This window comes from Penicillium lagena (assembly GCF_028827675.1).
Source record: "Penicillium lagena strain IBT 129212 chromosome Unknown utg000003l_segment0_segment0, whole genome shotgun sequence".
In the NCBI taxonomy this organism is placed as follows: domain Eukaryota; kingdom Fungi; phylum Ascomycota; class Eurotiomycetes; order Eurotiales; family Aspergillaceae; genus Penicillium; species Penicillium lagena.
The window spans coordinates 1910757-1932731 of NW_026623224.1; the positions used below are offsets into that span (position 1 = coordinate 1910757).

The 21975-nt window shown below is 52.9% G+C and overlaps 7 protein-coding genes across 7 annotated transcripts; 4 read left to right on the forward strand and 3 right to left on the reverse strand.

Annotated features, from left to right (window-relative positions):
- Positions 1-310: 310 nt before the first annotated feature.
- On the forward strand, positions 311-1495 carry N7510_005933 (uncharacterized protein; the record flags this gene model as incomplete). The annotated part of the gene is made up of 5 exons (XM_056977859.1): positions 311-397; positions 444-596; positions 669-850; positions 904-1319; positions 1377-1495. The coding sequence occupies 5 exons, from the start codon at positions 311-313 to the stop codon at positions 1493-1495; spliced, it is 957 nt and encodes a 318-aa protein (XP_056833891.1).
- A 270-nt stretch (positions 1496-1765) lies between these two features.
- Positions 1766-3408, forward strand: N7510_005934 (putative iron-sulfur cluster-binding protein; the record flags this gene model as incomplete). Its single annotated transcript, XM_056977860.1, has 6 exons — positions 1766-2029; positions 2094-2571; positions 2634-2979; positions 3043-3086; positions 3150-3275; positions 3335-3408. The coding sequence occupies 6 exons, from the start codon at positions 1766-1768 to the stop codon at positions 3406-3408; spliced, it is 1332 nt and encodes a 443-aa protein (XP_056833892.1).
- Positions 3409-7009: 3601 nt separating this feature from the next.
- On the forward strand, positions 7010-11035 carry N7510_005935 (uncharacterized protein; the record flags this gene model as incomplete). The annotated part of the gene is made up of 3 exons (XM_056977861.1): positions 7010-8559; positions 8601-10075; positions 10128-11035. The coding sequence occupies 3 exons, from the start codon at positions 7010-7012 to the stop codon at positions 11033-11035; spliced, it is 3933 nt and encodes a 1310-aa protein (XP_056833893.1).
- Positions 11036-11664: 629 nt separating this feature from the next.
- catA (catalase catA) lies at positions 11665-12405 on the forward strand (the record flags this gene model as incomplete). Its single annotated transcript, XM_056977862.1, has 2 exons — positions 11665-12024; positions 12091-12405. The coding sequence occupies 2 exons, from the start codon at positions 11665-11667 to the stop codon at positions 12403-12405; spliced, it is 675 nt and encodes a 224-aa protein (XP_056833894.1).
- Positions 12406-12549: 144 nt separating this feature from the next.
- Positions 12550-13230, reverse strand: N7510_005937 (uncharacterized protein; the record flags this gene model as incomplete). The annotated part of the gene is made up of 1 exon (XM_056977863.1): positions 12550-13230. One exon carries the CDS (start codon positions 13228-13230, stop codon positions 12550-12552), a length of 681 nt encoding a protein of 226 aa, XP_056833895.1.
- A 1150-nt stretch (positions 13231-14380) lies between these two features.
- N7510_005938 (beta-glucosidase) lies at positions 14381-17773 on the reverse strand (the record flags this gene model as incomplete). The annotated part of the gene is made up of 3 exons (XM_056977864.1): positions 14381-16788; positions 16844-17006; positions 17063-17773. The coding sequence occupies 3 exons, from the start codon at positions 17771-17773 to the stop codon at positions 14381-14383; spliced, it is 3282 nt and encodes a 1093-aa protein (XP_056833896.1).
- A 465-nt stretch (positions 17774-18238) lies between these two features.
- N7510_005939 (putative mRNA-nucleus export ATPase (Elf1)) lies at positions 18239-21699 on the reverse strand (the record flags this gene model as incomplete). The annotated part of the gene is made up of 3 exons (XM_056977865.1): positions 18239-18971; positions 19023-19589; positions 19646-21699. The coding sequence occupies 3 exons, from the start codon at positions 21697-21699 to the stop codon at positions 18239-18241; spliced, it is 3354 nt and encodes a 1117-aa protein (XP_056833897.1).
- Between the last annotated feature and the right edge of the window lie 276 nt (positions 21700-21975).

A 21975-nucleotide genomic window follows, 5' to 3' on the forward strand; every position in this document is an offset into this window, starting at 1 on the left:
CATTATAAGGCAGAATGTATCGCCGATACTGCATGTCCAGAAGCCGGGCGGTGCTCATGAGTCAGCTTCCTAAGTTGGGGTGTCCACTTGACCTGGCGTTGTTCGGCGGGATTTGATAACTGCTTTGGGAAACGATATACCGCGGCCGAGCCAGATCACACCATGATGGCCACGAGGGAGGTGGCCATTGCATTACGAGAGCTCTGTGGTTTATCAATCTTGGGCGACTATAAAAAAAGTGTGTCTCGGTCACTGCCATCGGCAACTATCTATCATCGGTTTGAGAACCACAACAAGTAATAACAACACAATGTCTGAGCTCACTCGTACCTTGCCGGCGTCCTGGTACTGCAGCGAACCGCTGTACCAGATGGAACGACGAGCAGTGTTTATGAAGGTACATCTACTGCCATATCAATACTACTTTAACTAAAACTTTGCAGTCTTGGTATCTTCTCGGCCCTGTGACGAGATTCCTGAACGTGGGCGAAAAGGTCGACTATGAGATCGGTCAACAGCCTATTTATGCAGTTCGCGTATCTGGCGAAACCAAGCTTCCAGTTGCAGAGGAGCTCAAAGTGTTCTCTGCGAAGACGGTGGGTCAATTCGGACAGCTCGCCTTCAGATGGCACTTTGAGAACATTTAACTCATGTGGAACTACATACAGGAGAAGGAGCTGCGCAGCCATGTCACTCCAACAGGTCTTCTTTTCTCCACAATCTCCGATAATGCTCCCACCTTCCATGAGTTCTTTCCTGAACTCGAGGAGCTACTAGGCAAAGTCGACTTCACTCGACTGCCTCACCGGCGCAGTATCCGCTATGAAGGGCGATTCAACTGGAAGACCATGTAAGTGCCGCGCCATCTGCTGCCTCTGCGAATACTAACATCTGCTCTACCAGGGTGGATGGATATCAGGAGTGTCTGCACTGCCAATACACTCACCCATCCTTCTCTATCTACTATCCGCCAACCTTCTACACTGTGCGCAACAAACACAACTTCTCGCAGCATATCGCCGACCCCGATAAGCCAGATGACGGTCTATTCCTGTATTTCTTTCCCATCTGCACGCTGAACGTCTACGGCGGCGGCATGTCCTCATTTCGGGTTTGTCCCACTGCAGACCCCCATGTCACACGCATGGAATTTGACTACTACCACCTCGAGTCCGGGGACAAGTTCGAGGACTACTTCAAATTTGTGCGCCAGGTGGCCATGGAAGACTACGAGCTGTGCGAGAAGGCCCAGGATAATCTCGCCAAAGGAGTTTATCACGAGGGAATCCTAAATCCGGAGAAGGAGAACGGCGTTTCTTGTAGGTTCTTGATTCGGAATTGTTTCCGATGTTTCAGATATTAATAACTTCTACCAGATTATCAGGGTCGGGTGTTCGACATGGTCTGCGAGCAGCACGAAGCCGACCGGAGAAAGGACACTGAGGCTGCACGGGAGACTGTGGTGGCGCCATCGATGGTGGAGATGGCCGCGTAGAAGATTTCTAGTTAGGTAAAGAAAGTTCATCTGGAGCGTCTGGAATTGCAAAGCCTTCATTCTATGTGGGGAATCTGTCAATCAGGGTTAGCCGACGTGCAATAGATAGTGACCAAGTGGGCACGCGATGTGCAACGCCATGGAAGCTGGAAATTCCAACTGAAACGGGTAATGGAGGGGCATCGCATGTGGGGAGAACTATATAACAGCCATGTAACTCGAAAGTTACGAAGAATAACAATATCTATTTATTCTTCAATTTTGCTCAGAATGGAATCTGGGGAATTGGTCGAAGCATTTTCTTTGCTCTCGCCAAGCACTATCCTGGTAGGCTTCATCGCGATTCTCTTCCTGCTCACCCAAGCATGGCCCTATCTATCGCGCCAAAACCAGGTCCAAGGATCCAGTGCTTTAGCGCCTACAAACTCTGAGCGTAGCTCCCAAATATCCGTTTCTAAGGAGCCCGATGTCCCAGAAGGATGGTGGTCCGGCCACGACGCCTTCGAGCTGGAACGACGCGCCATCTTCAGCAAGGTAATTAATCATGGGCCGCACCTGTATATATTTTTTTCATAATATATTGACTCAAGTCATCCAGACTTGGATCTACCTCGCCCATCGCTCCCAGCTCACCAAGGCCGGAGCCTATCAGTCTTTCGACATTGCGGGCTTCCCCATCTTCTTAATCCGCGGCAAAGATGACAAGATCCGGGCGTTCCACAATGTTTGCCGCCATCGTGCATACACAATCACCCGCAAGGAATCTGGAGCAACAACCGTACTTGGATGTCGATATCATGGCTGGAGCTACGATACTCGCGGGCACTTGGTCAAGGCACCGCAGTTTGATGACGTGCCTGGGTTTGATAAGTCGCAAAACGGACTCTTTGAGATCCACGCACATACCACCGAGCACGGCTGGGTCTTTGTTAACCTCGACGCCGGAGAACCGAGTCCATTCAACAGTTCTACGTCGTCTTCATTGAGAAAGTTTGCAAACGCTGCTAGATTGTCCTCCCGAGACACATGGGTTACTGGACAGACCTTGCGGGGGGCCTTTAATTGGAAATTGGGTCGTGAGTTATACACAGTGTACTAGGAATTCTGATAAATCCAGCTAACACGACTCCCCTCAAAGTGAGTCCTCGTCACAATGAGGTTCTGAAAACTACATTGGAGGAACGAGCATCTGAGGTATTGGCGCCTTCTATGGTCACCAGGGCTGCCAGAATTATCACACAAAAGCGCGGCTCGCACGAGTGCTTACTCTCCCCGGGCACTCTGATTTATTCCTTTGAGAACGTAGGGATATGGCTTGCCTTGACATTCCTTCCGTCGTCCGCCACAACCACACAGGTTCGCTATGACCTATTCAAGTCCTCAGACTGCAATGCAGCAGAGTTATCGAAGGCTCTAGAAGATACAGTGCGGAATCTCACACAGCAGATCGAGTCTGAATTCCAGTCCCTCGCTGAGACACCAGGGTATGCTCGCAATTATAGCCCTTCTCCTGTTGCTATGATCTGACATTACGGATCTTGATACAGGTCTACAAATCAACTATCAGGAGAGATCGACTGGAATACTACAGGTATGCTTGAACAATCCTACAGTGTCGATATAGACAAGTCATTCTTTACTAAATGCCGACCAGGTACTCCACGCCTTGTTCTGGATCGGATCCAAGAACACGCAAAACTAGAAAAAAAGCGAGGAGCCCAAATATCCCCTGCAATGCGTCAACCCAAAGCGAGCTCGCTTTTCCAGAAAGCTGAACAAGGTAGGTCACCAAATTCTTGAAAATATTTTATTACACATGTTGGCTGACGAATGGCTCAGTGTGCAAGGAGTTGGACTGTATCGGCGGTGGTTCGCAGAACGCAACGCTACCTTCGGGTAGCCTGGCATGGTAGACTGAGTCTTGAAAGAGAGGAAGTTGACATTATAATGCTGTCCTTTTTGTTTGTGGTGCAATTAAATTGTGATTACACCGCTACTACCCTTCCGCGATATATCTCCCGTCAATGCCATCACTCCTACAAGTTGCTTAGGCCGAAATAGAGAAACGCCAAACTGTGCAACCACAGCCTCGTACACACAAGGCTGGCCTTAAATGATTCAAATATAGCAAAAAATTCTAGTGCTAATTTCGCGCCCAGGCGTCCTATCCCTCAGCCGCACCGTAGCGAGCATAGCCCTCAATGCATACGTAATAAGCGTCGTTGCGCCCTGATTGGCTGATTATTGCTGCGCAAGGCTTCGACAAATTTTCAAATCACATTAAATCACATTTGAGGGTTAGGCAAGACCCATAGCAGGAAGCAATGGCTACTAGCTCCCATGGTTGCAAAGAAAGTGAAAGTCGATGGATGTGCCTGTCCCTGCGTCGGCCTTCCCGTCCCGGTCTCCCCGTCCCGGTCTTTTTGTGAAGCGATCTACGGTAGCACCTGCGCTTGCGGGGTTGATGGAAATCGCGGTTACAGTGCATCAGTAAGTGAGGAGAAAAGGAATAAACTCGTAGAACTGAAGAGTCCTGCTCGGCACTTCCGTGGTGATCATCTAGTGAAGCGGTCGAGCGACCTACATAGTCCTATATAGGCTAGCAGCGAGCGAACACCACCAGAAGGTGGTGATACTACTTACTTAATCAGGCCATCTAGGTTTATTCATGTTTCAAATGTTTTTTAGACTCTAATCTAATGCAATCCGAGTGCATGTTCGTGGATAAATGATGTCAAATTTGTTTCGGAATCGAGATGCTGGTGCCCAGGTGCAGTACCGTTGGGTAACATATATCAACTATGATCGTATTATTGGATGAAAGGATTAACATGGCGATGGCGAACCGGCGAAGTTGCTGAGCGGACTTAAATCATTTGGATCCTGGTGTACTGGGTCGGATCGACGCCTGTTGACCAACAAGATCCTCCTCCCGCCGGACAGCTTCATTTAATGGTGGCGGGCTGATGTCATCGCCACACGGTCGAGTGGAGGTCGCCCTTCTTCGTGGAGGGCCAGAGGCCAGATTGTTACTTTCTGTGTCAATTCTTGTAATTTTTGATTGTATTCTTTGGAGATACCAAGTGCGGAAACGCTATGGAAGGCGATTCTCAATGAAATGTTGGGGGTTTTGGCCTGTTTTTCCAGAAATGGAAAAGTCATGCATCAGACCAACCAATTTGGGCAAGTGCTCTCCTAGCTACTAAGTAACGAGCTTTCTCCATTCGAACTATTCTGTGCGATAGCGAAGGTTGCAAAACGATGGGCCACATGGCATGACTTTCCCGAAGGAGCCGGATCCTCTTCGTGTATCTGACTGCTCATCCGAACTGCAAGGATGATTACAGAACTAACCCACTGCGGTCATATCCCAGGCCCAAGGAAGCCATTACTCGCGAGTTTATTTATGTACGATTCCAGCACCATGGATCAGACTGGAGCGCTTTAACACTATTGTTCTCAGTTGGTGCTACATGTGGGAGGAGTGTTTCCGCCCCCGGGTTCGATGTTTTTGGCCCCTTCATATCTTACTTTTCCACGCGTATGTGGTGGCCAACATCAACCCATTATCCGCACTTTGGCCCCCTTCCACGCTAATGTATTCCACCAACAAGCTTAAGTTGTCAACGAATGTAGGCAGGCGTCTGCAGCCGGGCGCACCAGGAAGCCAGAATGCCTGGTTTACGGACTGGTGCGTTTCAGCGCGTTGCCTCCCAATATCATCCGTACTGTATCAGCGGCCACGTGGGGATGGTGTATAACTCCACCGCAGGTCTCAAGCTGACAAGGCCTTGCACTGGTCTTCGTCAGGCCACTCTCGGGGTTCTCTTCTTTCTTATTCGCTCTTTCGTCGACGTCCATCCCGTCTTCCCATCCTATCCCTGCATAGGGCGCCCTGCGTGAGTTTCGAATAACTTTATTGCATTTCCTACTTGTAGCAATGGACGAACCATTTTCTGGCCCCTGGAAAACTGGGGAGGCCAGATGGGGAGAGTGGATTTCTGGATAATTACGGCGGATCATACAGAAATCCTACATTGTGCTAGGATGCGAAAAGTTACGCGGCGAACTCGGTGTTTCGGCCACGAGGCATTAATAATAATGATAATGTAAAACACGCTGCTTTTCGATGACTTGCTTATTCAGACGGCTGAAGGAATAAGTAATCAAATCACACAGGGGGAGGGAAGGTCGTGCTGGGGATACGGCTTCCCCCATTGTCGCCCCATCACTCGAAGGATTCTGCCTCGCTGCTTCTCGAAGGAACAGCACGTTTCGGCGGTTACGCCGGTGCGGGTCGCCCGTTATTACATAGGTTAGTAGTTAGGAGAGGTGTTTAACTCGCCGTCGGGGCATGGTCTGCGGGGGTTCCCACTGAGGATATAAGTATGCCCATCTCTCTGGAGGAGTGTTTCATGGGCTAGGAGGGTTGGGTTACACGGCAGACCGAAAGTGGCGAAAGATAAGCAACGAGTGTCGCAGGAGAGGTGAGCAGGATGATCTCCTGCGCGGATCGACTGAATCGTATTACCCGGCAGGATTGCTACGAAATAACCATAATCGCATTCCCTAAGCACTAAACAGGCCTGAGGATTCCCGTGGGGCGCCGCTACCCCTGCACGGGGCATACTCAGGAAGGTAGTAAGGCATCCTCGTGGCGCAGTTGGTGCCCTTCCCGTATTTATTTTGGTGCTGTCGGGCCCACATCGCTCGCGGATCTTTCCCGCTGACAGTTAGTTAGGCGGCCTCTCTGAATAATTATAGCACTACATTCTGGCTGTGCCAGTCCGGATACGAGCACAGCACAAAGCTTGCTGGGACTCCAGACTGTGACCTCCATGCGGCAAGGTGGTGGCGGCTGATTCCTGCGAATGGCGAGAGGAGTGTCTGGCTTGCCTGAAATGGAATGTTGGGGCTAGGCTTGTTACAGTAATAATAATCATTAAAAAAAAACAGTAACTTTTGGCCCCAGTGATCGGATCGTTGGTTCCCCTGGCCAGTCCCCTGCAGCCTTGCAGGCGACGGGTGGAGCCACTAAGCGTGCCAAACCCGACTTTGTATAGTACACGATGTCGAGCAGTTCGCGTCAGATCCAGCACCGATAGATAGCTCTTTGTATGTATCGGCGCAGTCACTGGCCCCCAGGTGCCCAGGAGCCCTAAATATTATTCTCTCGTCCTGGATCTTCCTGCGATTTTCCTCTTCTTTCCCTTTCCCATTCACTGTTCTTTCTTTGTTCGTTGCAACCGTCAGTTCACGAACCAGGTGTCGTGCGCCTCGTGCCCTACTTGCAACTGCGACTACTACCTCCCCCTCTCGCTGCCGAGAAGGAAGGAAACAAAGAAGTGTCCACTACTCGGGCTCCCCGATTGACACGTAAGTTGGCCTGCCGATTCCTGCTGCGCTTCGGGAAGATCCTCGTGATCTCCCCAGTGCGTCTGCGAATGGAGACTGACACCAAGCAGCGTAGAATGCTACTCTAAGAGAGGAGTACCGTTACATATTCCCACCATCATGGTTTCTCCTCTTCCCATTCCGCAGATTCGTGCGCGGAAGGATTCGGCTGCAGAGCGCAAGGCCATGCGTCGTCCACCGCCGCTTAAGCTGCATGACAGCAACCTGAGGAACATGAAGACGCCAGTCCAGCTGGACGAACCGGATATCAGAAGCCTCGAGGTGACCCCGATGCCCCCTCGCTCGCACACTCCCCAGCCCAACTCAGATGAGAGCGACTCTGAAACCGGCGAGATCCCCATCACCCTCGCTCCGAGTCTGACTATCTCGCCGCCGAAGCCGTTGCGCAACTATATCGAACTGGACCCGACCTCGTCTGATTCGGACGACATCGACATCTCCCCCATCACAACACAGCCTCGACCATCGGTGTCCTCAGAAATGAGACTGGCTCGTTTTTTCCCGGAGCTCAGTGGGCATTTCCAAGTCGTCGCACCCTTGGACCGAGACGGGAGCATGAAGAAGCCCGCCACCCCTACGCTGACCGGGAGGAACCTGGAAGAGCGAGCACAGAATTTCTACAAGCAGTCGATGAACGCCAATAGGGCCGAGAAAAGGCGCGAGGCCGCCCGGAACTTGAGTCTTGACGTGCAAGGGGCATTGGAGCGCAAGGCCAACCACTCATCGTCCGGGTCCGAAGAGGTACAGGACGATGGCTCATCATGCTACAGCCGGGACAGCAGCTCAGCGACCAGTGTTGACTCGGAGTATGAGCACCACCAGGATCGGGACCAATTCTGGCCCCTAAAATCCGCTGACGCTTACTCAATCATCTCCCCTGTGGCTGCGGGGGTATTCGACGATGCTGCTTCACTTCATCCACGTGCCAACTCGGCCACTCCCATGTATCCTCCTCACCTCCCCATTGACATGGTCTGTCCCCCACGTCACCACTCAGTCACGACGGCCAAGATGACCATGGACCACCTGAAGAATAAGCCGCTGCCCCTGGAGCCCCTGATGGAGACCAGCCCGGCTTTCAATTCCCTATCGCTATCACAACACACCAGGTCGCACCACTCACCGTCGACCCGTTCACCATCCGTCCAGCAAAAAGACACATATCTGTCGCCGGTGCCTCGCCATGCAACCAGCGCTCGACACACGAGCCATCGGCATCATTTCCCACAGGATTCCGCCCCCACTACCCCTCGGGCGTCTCGCAGTCAGCGTGAACACCGGCCGGGCAGCAGTCATTCCACTCGCAAGGGCAGCAGCCAACAGCGCATGCGCCATGTCCCGACGTTATCCCGGGCGACCGAGGAATTGGAGGATGCCTTGGTCGGTATGTCGCGAGACAAGAACGCGCCCCAGCGGACCCTCCTCATTCTAGATGGGCCGCTCCAGATCAGTCGCAACAACGGCGGCGACCTGATTGCGACGCGACCGGCGCCCCTGCCTCCGCAGTCGGCCAAGGCGCACTCTTCGTCGAAGAGGCCCAAGGTCGACCGCAGTTTCTCCTATGAAGCGTCCCGAACGCCCAAAAAGGAGAAACACAGCAGGTCGACCAAGCGGGGCTCGGATGAGCTGGGCACTAGCGAGGCCAGCCGGTCGAGCATTGAGAGAGAGAACTCCGAAAGGACCCACGCAGGGACGATCGATCCAAGAAGGCCGAGCCCAAAGACAGTCGGAGATCCAAAAAACGCGACTCCAAGGAGAAGGCCGAGGAGAAGGCGAAAGAAAAGGCCAAGATACAGAAGTCGTTCACACTGAAACTGCCGTCGTTCAGTCGCAAACCCAGCCAGATGCAGGCGGCAGACCTACACCGGGTCAGCTTCAACTCGCGCTCGGAGACCTCGCTCGCCCCACCTGAGGAAGCGGCTGCTGACGCTATGATCGCCCTCCGGGGGCGCCAATTGTCGGCGTCGCACTCAGATCCCAACCTGAACGAATCCACTAACCAGGCTGACCTGCGGATGCAACTACCCCGTCTGCAAATCAACGATCTCGGCTTCAAAAACCCTTTCGACGACTACAGCCAGCAGCCCAAAGAGATTTCCAAGTCGAATCACTCCCAGACCGACTCGGACGACAGTGTGGACCCGATTGACTCAGACCACGTCCTACACCTCGAGACCCCCATGTCTGAACACGTCTTGCACCTCGAGACTCCCTCCGAGGATGAGAAGATTCTCGTCTCATGCGACAAGATGCGCCAATCCCACGCCCTGGTCTCAACGTTCCAGGCCAGCAGTGTGCATTTCCCAGAACAGGTTTATGAGCTCGCTGCCTGCCCACCATCCCCCACGGTGGAGGTGTATGAGCTACCAGAGGAAGAGGCTCCAATCCACCTAGTCTTTCCAGTAAAGATGCCAGAGACGGCTCTCGTGGCCATCATGCAAAGCATCGACTCCCTCGACGATTTGTTCAATTTTGCGATCGTGAACAAACGGTTCTACGAGGTCTTCAAGCAACGCGAGCTAGCAATGATCAAAAACACTCTCTTCAAAATGTCTCCGCCCGCTTGGGAACTCCGCGAGATGAGCCCTCCATGGGACACGGAATGGCAGCTCCTGCTGGACTTGGACTCCCAGGTCCCTGAGTACACTCCAAGTTCGTATCTCCGGAAATACGCCCAAGACATCTACACTCTTGCCCAGCTCAAGACTCTCGTCCTAGAGCGCTGCTCTCCATTCCTGCGTCATGATACCGTGCGTGGATTGGCGGGTGCGGACGTCATTCGCGCCGAGGAGGTGGACGACGCCTTCTGGCGCATCTGGACCTTCTGCCGCATTTTTGGCAGCGGTAAGAACCGCGAAACAGACATCGTCGGACAGATGGATTGGTTGAAGGGTGGCCAAACCGCGAAGCGCCTCGACTCCGCCTCATCGATGGCAGAGCCGTTCGGGATGAACAACGTTCTCTTCGAGCCGCCTCAGGGATTCGGTCGCGGAAACATTGGCGGGCTATCTCAGAGACAGATGTATGATATGACCGAGATTTGGACGTGTCTTGGCGTTCTATTGCAGCCTCTGCATGGCAAGTGCATCGAGGCGAGAAAATTCGGCATTTTTGACAACATGGATGTCTCGGAGGGGGACACTGTTAAGGAGGAGACGGTACTCGGTAGGGAAAATCTCCGTATCTTTTTAGAACCGTTGCTAATCCGGATTTACAGAGGAATGGACTGCATACATAGCTACTCTCGGCCTCTCCGCCGTCCTGACGCTTGGATCATTGTGTCCCGCTGACACCACCTCTGCCACCTTCAAAAAGGCCCAGTCAATAGGCCTGACCAAGTGGGAAGCGACCGACACCAACACCAGTCGCTCGTCGTTCCTGAAAGAAGCAGTCTCACGCGCCTACGAAAACCGGGACCGAGGCGCTTCTGCTCAGTCCCCAACCGACCTCGCCGCGAAGAGGACGTCATCGCTGTCTAGCCAGCACTCCAACACGAACCGGGAGAGCCGCGAGCGTCAGGCAGCGTTTGCTATCGAGCTTCGTATTCGCCGCATGCGTGGACAAGATATCCAGCCCGATCACAATCGATCCTTCTCCGACGAACGGCCCATGTCTGTATACAGCACCGTCCTCAACGATCTTAATGGAACCGCAGACCGAGACGCTCCTCCAGTTCCGTCCGTGCCTGCTCTAGTGGTTGATCGCTTCTCCAACACCTCGAATGTCACGAGCTCCACCCCTGGTCCCCAAACCCCCAACCCCCAAACTCCTCCACCGATCCACACTCCTCCTCCGCCGATGCAAAGCCCTCGATCAATCCGCTGCTCTACGCCTACTGCTTCACTGGCACCCGCACCTCTGCGGCCTCAGGTGATGGATCCGGTCGATCGCGCAATCAACATGATCGTCAATGAACTGGGCTTCGCGCAAGAAGATGCCAAGTGGGCTTTGAAGATCACGGACACTGGCGAGGGCATCGATGTTCCGGCCGCCGTGCATATGCTCCAGCGGCAAAGAAAGAAAAATGAGCGCAACAATATTTTCTCCAACCGCAAACGCAGCAGCCTGCTCACCGACGTCATGAAGCGAGAAGGGTCTACGGACTCGGGCTGGCGTTGGGCGTGAGCAGCTCATTTCCATACTTTGCCATTTTTCCTAGCGATCTTTTTTTTTTTGGTTTATCTCTGCTTTGTTTTGCATGCGGAATTGATTTGTCCGATTCTCAACCCCCGCTCACAGCGCGTGCTTGTTTGGTTCGCAGTGCTTCCATATACCCCTCCCCATCCTTGTTGCCTGCTTGTTCAGTCATTGCAAATGTCTATATGCCCTGCCTTGCGATAGAGAATTTGGAATATTGTTCCCACCCTCCTTCCGATATGTCATTTTGCATTCTTTTGGCGACTTAATATTATTATCCAAGGCTCGGATACGGGAATAGTATCGAGCTGGACTTGATGTTATTTTGAATATTTATCAATCACGGTTGCCGCTAGTGCGGTGGTCTTATATGACGGAAAACAAATACGATATTCCCTTAGACTTATTTCTGTTCTTTTGCTTCATATGTACGTTGCGTCTACGTAGCTGCAGCTCGAACCTCGTCTCATGTCAGGGTGACACCCGCCTTCTGTGTCGAGTTTATATCCCGGAGCCAAGTATTGATAAAAGCAGTCCACTCCCATTTTATCAAAGGCAATGATATTTTCTCTTGATTTCTAATCCAATCTCGTGTGCATATCGCGAGAAGTCCAAACATGGCCGCCGTCATCGTGGGCGGCCTGCAAAAGGCCCAAGAAGCCGTTCGACAAGCGACTTCGAACGAGAAAAAAGCTGTTGATCTCGAGCGAGATACGGTAAATATCCACACTAATCAGCCCTTGACCACGGACCACGGAGTCCGCGTTGAGAACGCAGATCAGTGGTTGCGTGTGGTGGAAGATCAACATACGGGGTTCGACCCTGTTTCATTTACCGGTATGCGGGCTGTTATCAAGGCGGCTGGTGCCTTGCCAGTTATTATCGAGACTAAGCGGTCTCGTATCTACGCCGAGGGTGAATCGCCCTCTCCATCTGCAGGTCGCGGAGGGTTCAGCCCAGGTCATCAACTAGACGGGGTGCGCTGAACACTATTTGACGCAACCTTCATCCCCGGCGGTTCCCACATCAAGACTCTTTCGCAGAATGGACAGATTAAGCACTGGATTGCTGAAACATTCGGGCATATGAAGGCCCTCGGTGCGACAGCAGTGGCGGTTACTCTGGTGAAGGAGAGTCTAGGTGCCGTCTCTGGTCTGAAAGTCGGTTCCGCTGAGCAGCGAGTCGAGTTGTACGAAGTCGTCACTGCGGGTGGTGTGCAAAAGCCCGAGAGTTTCAGAGAGACCGTCAATATCGTTCGTGGAGCTACAGATTTTGCGGATTTATCTTTCTATCAGATTGCACAACATCGAAATTATCAGCGGGAGCTAGATGGGCTTGTTTCATCGGTTGCATTTTAGGCGCTAGATGACTGGATTGGATCCGTGAATGTGGAAGACAGATGAAGCTGAACACTCAAAAAGGATAGAGAATGCAGCCCTTTTTTCAGTTGGGTATAATTGATGGCTCTAAACGATAGATAGAATTGGTCAAACAGGCCGACTCTAGTTAGCATTCGCTGCTAACTGCTTCACTGACCTCTTTTCCTTCTCGATTCCATTCCTTCTCTGAGCTACGTCACACAGCTCAATATTCCCACATTCGCATTCCCCTTCTCTCAGCCACCGGTATGTGATACTCCACCGGCCAGCCCGTGGTCTCACAGTTCCATCGGCAAGAGTATCTGTCTTGCGTTTTCGAATACCATGAGTCCAATGCAGCCTCGCGTCGCCCGTGAACTGCATCATACTCCGTGGAGTTAAATCAACATCAACCGACTTGTCTCCCTTGCGAAACTGCATGACAGTCGGCGCTCCCAGAGACAGCGCATAAAGCTGTTCATAGGGGCCGTGTGCATCCACATGTGGTGGGATGCCAGCGCCCGGGGGATAGTACTGCAGACAGACCTGATCTGGTGGTCGAGCCTCGGTTGTTGGAATGAGTGACTGGAGCCAGTCTGGAAACCTCTTAAAAGGAATTTCCGGGTCTATATCGAATGTCTTATAGTCGAAGGTATAGCCGTAGTGGAGCGACAGGCGCCCGGAACGATCAGGCCATTCAAGTTCATTGAGGAAGATGGAGATTAGGCGTTGCTCATGTTCAGGTTGGATGAAGTCATCTTGCCAGAGAATGCCACGAGGTTCGATAGGCAACTCTTTGAATTTGGCCTGCCTCTCCGTTCCCATGCCCCTGACTTTGAACGCGATCGTAGGTGGTGCTGCCAGGAAGAAAGAGACGTTTGGCGTGAGGTGCAAAATTGATGTTGTTCTCGGATCCACCACGATTGATCTGATTGGCTGTATACACTTTTTGCGTCGCAGGTCTCACTTGGGCAAAGGGGAATACCATAGGAAGAAGCCTGTAGAGAGAAACAGGGAGAAATGGGGCTGCATTCAGGTGCAGTGAAAATCAAAAGATTTTCAGGCTCAACGGAACCAGAAGATCCACGTTCGGGCTTTAGCCGTCATACTCGAGTATTCAGCATAGTTGGAACTTGGATATTGTCACCTCAATTGGCGAGAATGAAACTCTTTTCTTGAATGGTCCAGAGATGGTGCTTCTACCATGATAACATACGATAACTAAGTTGTGACTGCCCTCGTGACACAAACTTAGATCCCTACTTATTGTATCATCGCTTTCAGCTGTTACGTTGAAGTAGTTAATTATCATTAGAGCGGGTTGGATCTATGGTGCGCCAGGTTGGAACTGACAGAATAGGCAGGAGAAGTAGGGGAGTGTGATCGGTTCTGGCTGAATTCAATGGCCGACTGCAATAGAGTCAACTAGTTAAAGCCATATGTTCGGTGCCCAAAAAGGGAGACGGAGATGATATGATGAAGCAGATACTGGAGTCTAGCTCACAACCAGGACGATGACTGGCTGGTAAGGCAGAAAAGGGAATCACGCGCTCCATAATGCAATTGAGATCATTGACTTCTATTCGCGCAGCGCGAGGTTAATGAATACTATTGAGCATGGTTGAAGATAGGGCCCTCGGTTAGTCAACACAACATCCGGACCCTTCGTTCTAGCTAACAGCAAAGGATGTCCTACGAAGCGCCTCGTAGACTCAAAGCTGGACGCTAAAACAAGCTCCTTTCTTTGATCCGTTTCCTCTCGCGCAAACTGATACTGAAGAAGACATATTTCTGATAGGTAGAAACACTTCAAATGAAACCATCATTCGATGTCTATTCTCTCCCAGACCATGCTTTGCATGCCAATCCTAGAGCAAACTAAAACACACACACCAGCCATTTTACATCCCAAACCAACTCCGAATAGTAGCAGTAAGGAGAATGGCAAACAGTATCATACAAGAACATCACTAAACTAAAATTCAGCGACAAGAGGCAAATCTCTCGAGCTCCTCCCGACCCAAATCCGGAAGCTACCCTCGGTAGGCAAGATCCAATTCTGGGAGCGAACGCTCCAGTAACTGAGATCCTTCCGGGACAGGGTCATATTGACGGTGGTAGTTTCACCAGGCTGAAGAGAGACCTTCTCAAAGTTGCGCAGGACACGAACAGGAAAATCAATCGCTTCGCGAGTCCAATGCTGCAAACTGCGATGTTCGACCACATTATCCGGGAAGGAAACATAGACCTGGATGACCTCTTGGCCTGCTCGGGCACCGGTGTTGGTGACGTTCACGGAGAGCTCGAGCATGGCCTCGTACAAGAATGGATTGCCGCCCGGTCCGCCGCCTGCCGGGGATGGGGGCTGCTTGTCGTTGTAGCCATCTGGATAGGGATAATCGCCCGGGTCGGTTCCCGAGAGGGAGGTGAGATAGGGGTATATGTATTTGGGGATAACGCGGAGCCAGGGTGGTACCATGGTCATGATTGGAGATTCAGGTGAGTTGTCGTAGACGGGCGGTTCGTATTCATCTTTAGGACGTGAAGAAGGAAAGCGTGATTTCGGCATCAGGGGTTCAATGTGAAGAGAAGAGAAGTTGAAGGTCGTGTAAGAAAGGCCGAAGCCAAACTCGAACCGCGGAGTGATGTTATATCGATCGAAGTATCGGTAGTCGATGTACAGAGCTTGGTTGAGATTGACTTGCGGGACAGAATCGTGCGTCTCGTAAAGCACTTGAGCGCCAGGACCATAGTCTTCAAGACTGCGACCGATGGTGTAGGGCAGTCGGCCACTGGCATCGACATCCCCGAACAGCACATCTTTCAGGGCATTGCCGCTTTCTTGACCGGGTAGATTTGCGTAGATGATGGCGTGCACTCCGGGTAGATCAACCCAGGACTCCATCACGACAGGACCGACGGCATGAACGATGACCACTGTTCTCCCCTGCCCCCCGCCGCAGTTCTTAGCTACGGTTTCCACGAGATGGGCCCCATTTTTCTGCAGGAGCAGATCATTTCGGTCTCCAGCAATGCCCTCGTACTCGATGAACCCCTCTCCCCCATCAGAGTTGGCGAAAACCAAGCACAGATCCTGATGTATCAGATCTTCGATCGCAACGTTATTTGTCAGGTAGCCTTGAGTATCCACTGTATTCGAGGGCCACGCTGATTCAAGAGCTTCCCATGGACTGACCAGGTAGGGGAAGTTGACTGCTCCGCTACCCCAGCCCTCAGCGAGAGTGCCTTGGTTGCAGCCACGGTCTGGACAGGCATTGGGTCCTTTACCAGGACCGGCATCCTCCCCATAGATGCCGACTCGGTATTTACCACCGGGTTTGGAAATCTCACGGGAGAGCGGTAACGTGCCATTGGTGTTCTTAAGAAGGACAGTGCCTTCAGCAGCCACCTTACGGGCAATGTGAGAGTGCGCATGCTCTCCATGTCCCTGCGCGTTAACAAAGTGATTGACCACGCCGGTCGTTTCATCCCCAGGGCTCCCTTCATAAAGATGACCAATACGGTCATGGGTCCATGATGAAAAGTTTGGACCGCCTTCACCGTCTGGCGGAGGAAGTTCCCATGAGTCTTGGCGAAAGTGATACCAGGCCGCCACAATGCGACTGACCATGTCGTTCAATCGGTCGATGGGGACAGACGTATTTAGCACTGCACGGGTTAACTGACTGCCCCAGAGCGAGTTGCCATCGGCCCAAATGAGGCCATCACCGGGCATACTCATGTCCAAGCCACCCAAGGCACTGTGGACGCCGGACCGCTGGGCGAGCCAGTCGGACTGTACGAAACCTTGAAAACCGAGCTCGTCCTTGAGAATACCGTTGAGAAGCTTGCTGTTTTCACAGGCATAACTATTGTTGACCATCTGATAGGAGCACATGACACTCGCCACGTCTGCACGCACGCTTTCAGCGAATGGCCAGATGAAGACTTCGTGCAATGCGCGGTCATCGATGTTGGATGACAGAGCGGAGGGAATGCCCCACGCATTTGGCTGACGGAAGTGTTCCTGTTCATTCAGCACGAAGTGCTTTGCAGTCGCCATCACCCCGTTACGCTGAATGCCTCGGATTGTCTCTGCTGCTGCAACTCCCTGCAGGATTGGATCAGACCCGAATCCCTCCCAGTTTCGACCGCCTGCCGGCATCATTCCCAAAGCCCCCATGGACGGGCCGAGAAGAACATTTACGCCTTTCAACTTGGCTTCTAATCCCATCGCAAAGCCTCGGGCCCACATGAGCTTACGGTTCCATGTTGCTCCGGTAGTGATACCTGCGGGAAATGCGGTGATATTCTCGGCATATCGCAGGCCTAGTGGGCCATCCTGGAGACAAAGGGAAGGGAAATTCATCCGCTCTGCGGGGCCTGTTGACAGTGTGGTTAGCATCTAGACCAGCAGCCAGTATGGACAAGTGCACACCCGTATTCCCAACGCAAAGACCCATCTGCCAGCCCGTCCCCGTCGTGATATTGACCTTCTCAAGAAGGGACATTTCCCCCACCAGATCCTCGGCTTTCGAATAACTTTCATGCCACTTCTCACTCGTCCCACCAAGCGGGGTTGGATACCAAGGCAGAGGCCGCTGGGAGACTGTCAGCTTCTGAATTATTGGCCACAAGAGAACCAACGGAAACTTACGTATTCCGTTGCTGCTTTTCCACGACGGAACCTTCTTAGACCCTTCATCGCAAGCCACATCATCACCAGACCAATCGAGACCAAGAAAAAGATCTGCCACCACGATTGCACACGAAAACATCTCCTCCAGACAGAGCCACAGTAACCACGCTTGATGCGCCTCTGTCTCTCCCATTTGTCTCGGTCACCCTTATCCAATGGCACACCATACCCGTCATCTTCATCGTCGCTGAGAATGAGTGAATTATCCAGTGAGTCTGCGTCTTCAAGGTCTGTATTGAATGAATCTGACAGCGCGTTCCGTTCCGACCTGAGAAGTCGTTCGATGCGATCGCCCACATTGCGTTGTTCGCGAGGTACGTCAATGAATTGTGTTTCTTCGCCTGCAGCCGCAGGTGTCTGTTGGCTTGGCGCCTTGGAAGAAAGTTGTTTCTTGTTCGGCAATAGTTTCACATTGGCGTCCTCGTCGCTCGAAGATCCGTCTCCGCTGGCCGGTGTTGTATCGGCGTTATCACCACGAAATCCATCGTCTTCGGCATGATGTTGAGGATGGGAGCGGTCGTCTACTATTGCTTCAGGATCTCCGTCTGAAGGAGTATCTTGTAGCGACGTATAACCCTTGCTGCGCGAATTGAGCCATCGGGACTTTTTTCGCGGGGACGATGATCCGCCGCTCGAGGACCAGGGCCCGTTGGCAGGTGGGGAAGCCATCACTCATCGCAAACGCGCCGAACGCATTCTATCCGCAATTGCAAAGGGGGCCACACGAGAACCGGGGTGGGCACGTTGCGAAGAAAAGAGGTTGAAGAATGATGAGAGTGCACATCCGGCCAAGCCCAGGGGAGCTGACGGGCGTGCACGGACCTCGCCCTGCTTGCGGCGATCATTGCGTGGCCACGCAGGAAGTATACGAGCAGAGCAAAAGAGAAGAACTAAACACAACTTTTGCGATTCAACCGATGACTCTACTATCGGAATAATGATGCAGTATCCAAGAGAAGAAGCTATATATACCAAATCATAAAACAACAGACCCAAACGCCGTCTATCAATTTCCACGCAGTTCCCACGAACAAGGATCGAAGAATCACATCATTACGGACTCGTCATCATGCAAGGATATCAGGAAACAAACATGAACCAAAAAAATTATGATCGTGTGACGGACAAGAAAATTTAGGCCTCATCGTCCGTGTCGACGGGCTTCGGGGTGCCCTTGGGCGAGTTCAGCCACTCAATGTGCCGCAGACGGCGGCGGACCTCACGGTCCTTCAGCTGGGCGCGAGTCATCTTCTTCTTCTTCTTCGCGCGGAACTTGAGCTCGCCGGTATCCTCGGCGCCGGAGTTGACGGCCGACGCAGCAGCGCTGGTGTTGGCAGAGGCGGCCGCAGGAGTGCCCGGGGCAGAAGGCGAATTGTTGGCGCTGTCCTCGAAGCGATCGAGAGAGACCGCCGTGTTGGTACGGCTGACAATACGGCCATCGGCGATGTGCAGCTGCTCCGGACAGAGGGCGCCCACGAACTCCTCGTTGTGAGAGATCATGACCACACCTCCCTTGAAGTCACGAATGGCCACTGCTAGGCCACCGAGTGAGTCACGGTCCAAGAAATTGGTCGGCTCGTCCAGAACCAGCAGATGCGGGTTGTTCCACATCGCACCGGCCAGCACAACCTTCACCTTCTGTCCACCGGACAGACCGGAGATCTCATTGTGATTGGCGATCTCGGGGTCCAGTCCAACATCCTCAAAGTGCTTGGAGATGGTCTTAGGGTCGAGGACGCGGAAACCCAAGCCTTCGCGGGACGCCTCGTGGTCATCAAACTCTTGGACCATCTTGAAGAATCCTCGTTCCAAGAGCGTCTCGCGGGAAATCATGGTGTTGTGTTTGGGAAGCAGCCCAATCCATTTCCTGGACAATGTCAGTGATGACCGAGTGAAGAGGGAAGTTGGGTCTACTCACACTTCGTACTGGAAGGATTTCTTCCACTTTTGGCGACCGATCAACGCCTCAATGCGACGGGGTCCACGACCATCACCCAGATCAATAGGCGTCTCCAGTTGAGCCTTGTCGGCATCAGTTAGGATACGCGTTTGCTTCAGGAACACCTCGCGATCATCCCCGTTGGCATATCGCCACTGGAGATACTGGCTTGGGGTCTTCTCCAAGTGCATCTCGACGTGCTCAAGAGCGTGCTGCTTGATGTATCCAATACGAAGATTGGGATGTTTCTCAACCTTGCCACTCTGAGGGATCGTTTCGCCCGTCAGCATTTTGATGAAAGTCGATTTGCCTGCACCGTTACCGCCGATAATGGCCACACGGGAGGACAGCGTCAGCGACAGCGAGGCCTCACTAAGAGACGGACGGGGGGCACCCGGGTAAGTGTACGAGCAGTTGGTCATCCGGAGAATGGAGCGAGTCTGAGACTTGATACCAGCCAAGATGCCTGGAGGAGGAAACTTGAACTGCACGTTGGATGACGACAGAGTGTAGTAACTACTGGCCTCAGGCTTGACCTTGACGAAGCTATAGTACAGTTAGCATACAGTGCGAACATTAGTTATCGAGTCAAGGCCACTTACTCGGCAAGGTTGCCCACGTAGTTGACGAGCTTCTTTCCCTCGTAGTGGTAGATGTCGGTGCAGACCTCATCCAAGAAACCAGAATCGTGACTGACAATCAGACTGGTGATGTCGGTATGTTGCTTGAGGTAGTCCTGCAGCCACCTAACGTTCGCCACATCGAGATGGTTAGTCGGTTCGTCCAGCAGGAGCACGTCCGCCTTCATGAGCATCGCGCGGGCCAAAGCCAGCTTCATCTTCCATCCACCGGACAGCGAGCCAACCGGCTGAGACTGACGTCCTTCGGGTCCATCAGTGAATCCGAATTCCAGCAGGACTTCGCTGATGTGTTCCTTGCCCTGGTCGGAAATTTTGGGATCTTTGGAAACGTATTCGAGGATGCTGAGATCGGCATCCTCGCCCTGATTATGCTCGACAAAGCAAGTGCGCACTTCGTCTTGTGGCGGGAAACCTTCCAGCTTTTCATTGGCGATACTGCGCATCAGCGTCGACTTTCCGCAACCGTTGCGGCCACAGAGACCGTAGCGATGGCCTTTCAGCAAGCGTAGGTTTGTGTGAGAAAGCAGCAGCATGCCTCCGTAGGCAAGGGAGAAGTCGGCGTTGACGATTTCGACCGCATTGGGATCGTCCTGAACAGGCTTGCCAAATTTGCGGTGATCTTCTTCAACAAAGTGCGTTTGTACGGCCTCAGCAAGCGCGTCTGACTGGTCATCGGCGACCAGGCCGCGAAGATATGGACCAATGCAAGCGGGGATGCGGTTGTGCATGCGGCAGTTGACATCTTCCCGAACCATACCCGCGATGAAAGACTTGACCAGGTCGTGGAACTTGGCATCGCCGAAGCCGCGCAGACCGCCATGCTCTTGGATCTTTGGGTTCAACACGGCGAGAACGTCTTCAGGAGTGGTCTTGACGATCGAACCAGAGGCAACCTCGTGGTCGCCCATGGCCTTCTCGATGACATCGAGAGCACGCGTGGCCAGTTCCCGGACCTCGGGCAGCGAGGCACGGTCCTTGACAGCCTTCACACCGGGTTGAAGCTTGGGGAGGAAAGTCCGCGCCTCTGCCGGATCATGAACCAGCTTGGTCAAGTTCTCCACCACAACGACGGTTTGTCGAAGGGTTTCCTGCGGGGTCCGGGGGGAGTTCAGGGACCGTTCAAGCAGAGGAGTCAGAAGCGCCAGTACGGGAGAGGTAACAATCGCGACGAAGGTTGTCTGGGAGAGAGCGTGGATCGCATTTTCCAGGGTCTTCTCGGAAGGCTGCTCCATAGTCTTGATGAGTAGCGGGATACGAGGAGCAACGTCGTCGTTTGAGAGAAGAGTGGTCAAGGCAGTCATCGTCTTGATGGACTGCTTGGCGACTTCGGGCTTCAAGTCATGCATGCCGGACTCGACAATGGGAATGAGCTCCTTGAGAGTCTTGCCCATAGCCTCGCGTAGCAGATCCTTCTGCAGTTCCTCCTCCTTAGATCCATTACCAATTTGCGCATTGACGGCCATCTTTTCAAGCAGTTTATAGGCGCCAACAAAGCCCTGCCACTTGCCAGATCCCTTGCCAAGGTACCGCTGCAAAGCCGGCAAGAGCGCGTTGACCATCGCCTCGGGGCTGAGCGAAGCGAACAGAGCATCAATAGCGTACTGGGCCGAATCGCGCACCACAGTGCCCTTGTCTGCCAGGGCATCCAGAGCGACATTGAGCACACCACCATCGTGCAGCAGGAAGACGACTTCGCTCAAGGGGTGCTCGCGCGGGAATCGCTCGAACAAAGCGCCAATGATCAACATGGCACTTTCCCGCTTGGCTCCATTCTTCTTATCGGCCGCAGCCTTTTTCGCTTCAGCGATGACATTGTAGTTGAGCAGACCGGCGCAGCCGACGCTCTGGATGAGAAGGTTAGTCAAGGCATAGGAGGCATCGAGGGACTGCTGCGAGGTATCGGCAGAAAAGATGGTGTTGAGAAGAGAGCCGATCTCTTCCACAGTCGGGGGAACGGCGGACTGGGTTTTGTCGACGACGGTGGGCATGGCAGGAGATTCCACGATGTGCGGCATCGTCTGGCGGGGTGGGATGGAATCAGGTGCTGCGCTGGGAGAGGGCTGGAAGACTCCCAGATGAAAGAAAGGTGTGTGTCTGGGGATCACAAAGATGGCAGTACACACGAGCCCGATACTTGCCAGCTGACCCCGACGCGATAGAAGTATGGACAATAGGGAATATGTACAGGATGAACAAGGGCTGATGGCAAAACCCTGAGACTTTTTTTTTGTTTTGGGGGCGCAGACATTTTTGCAGCCAATCAGTGGCCCTGCTGACAAGCATGCTTATCG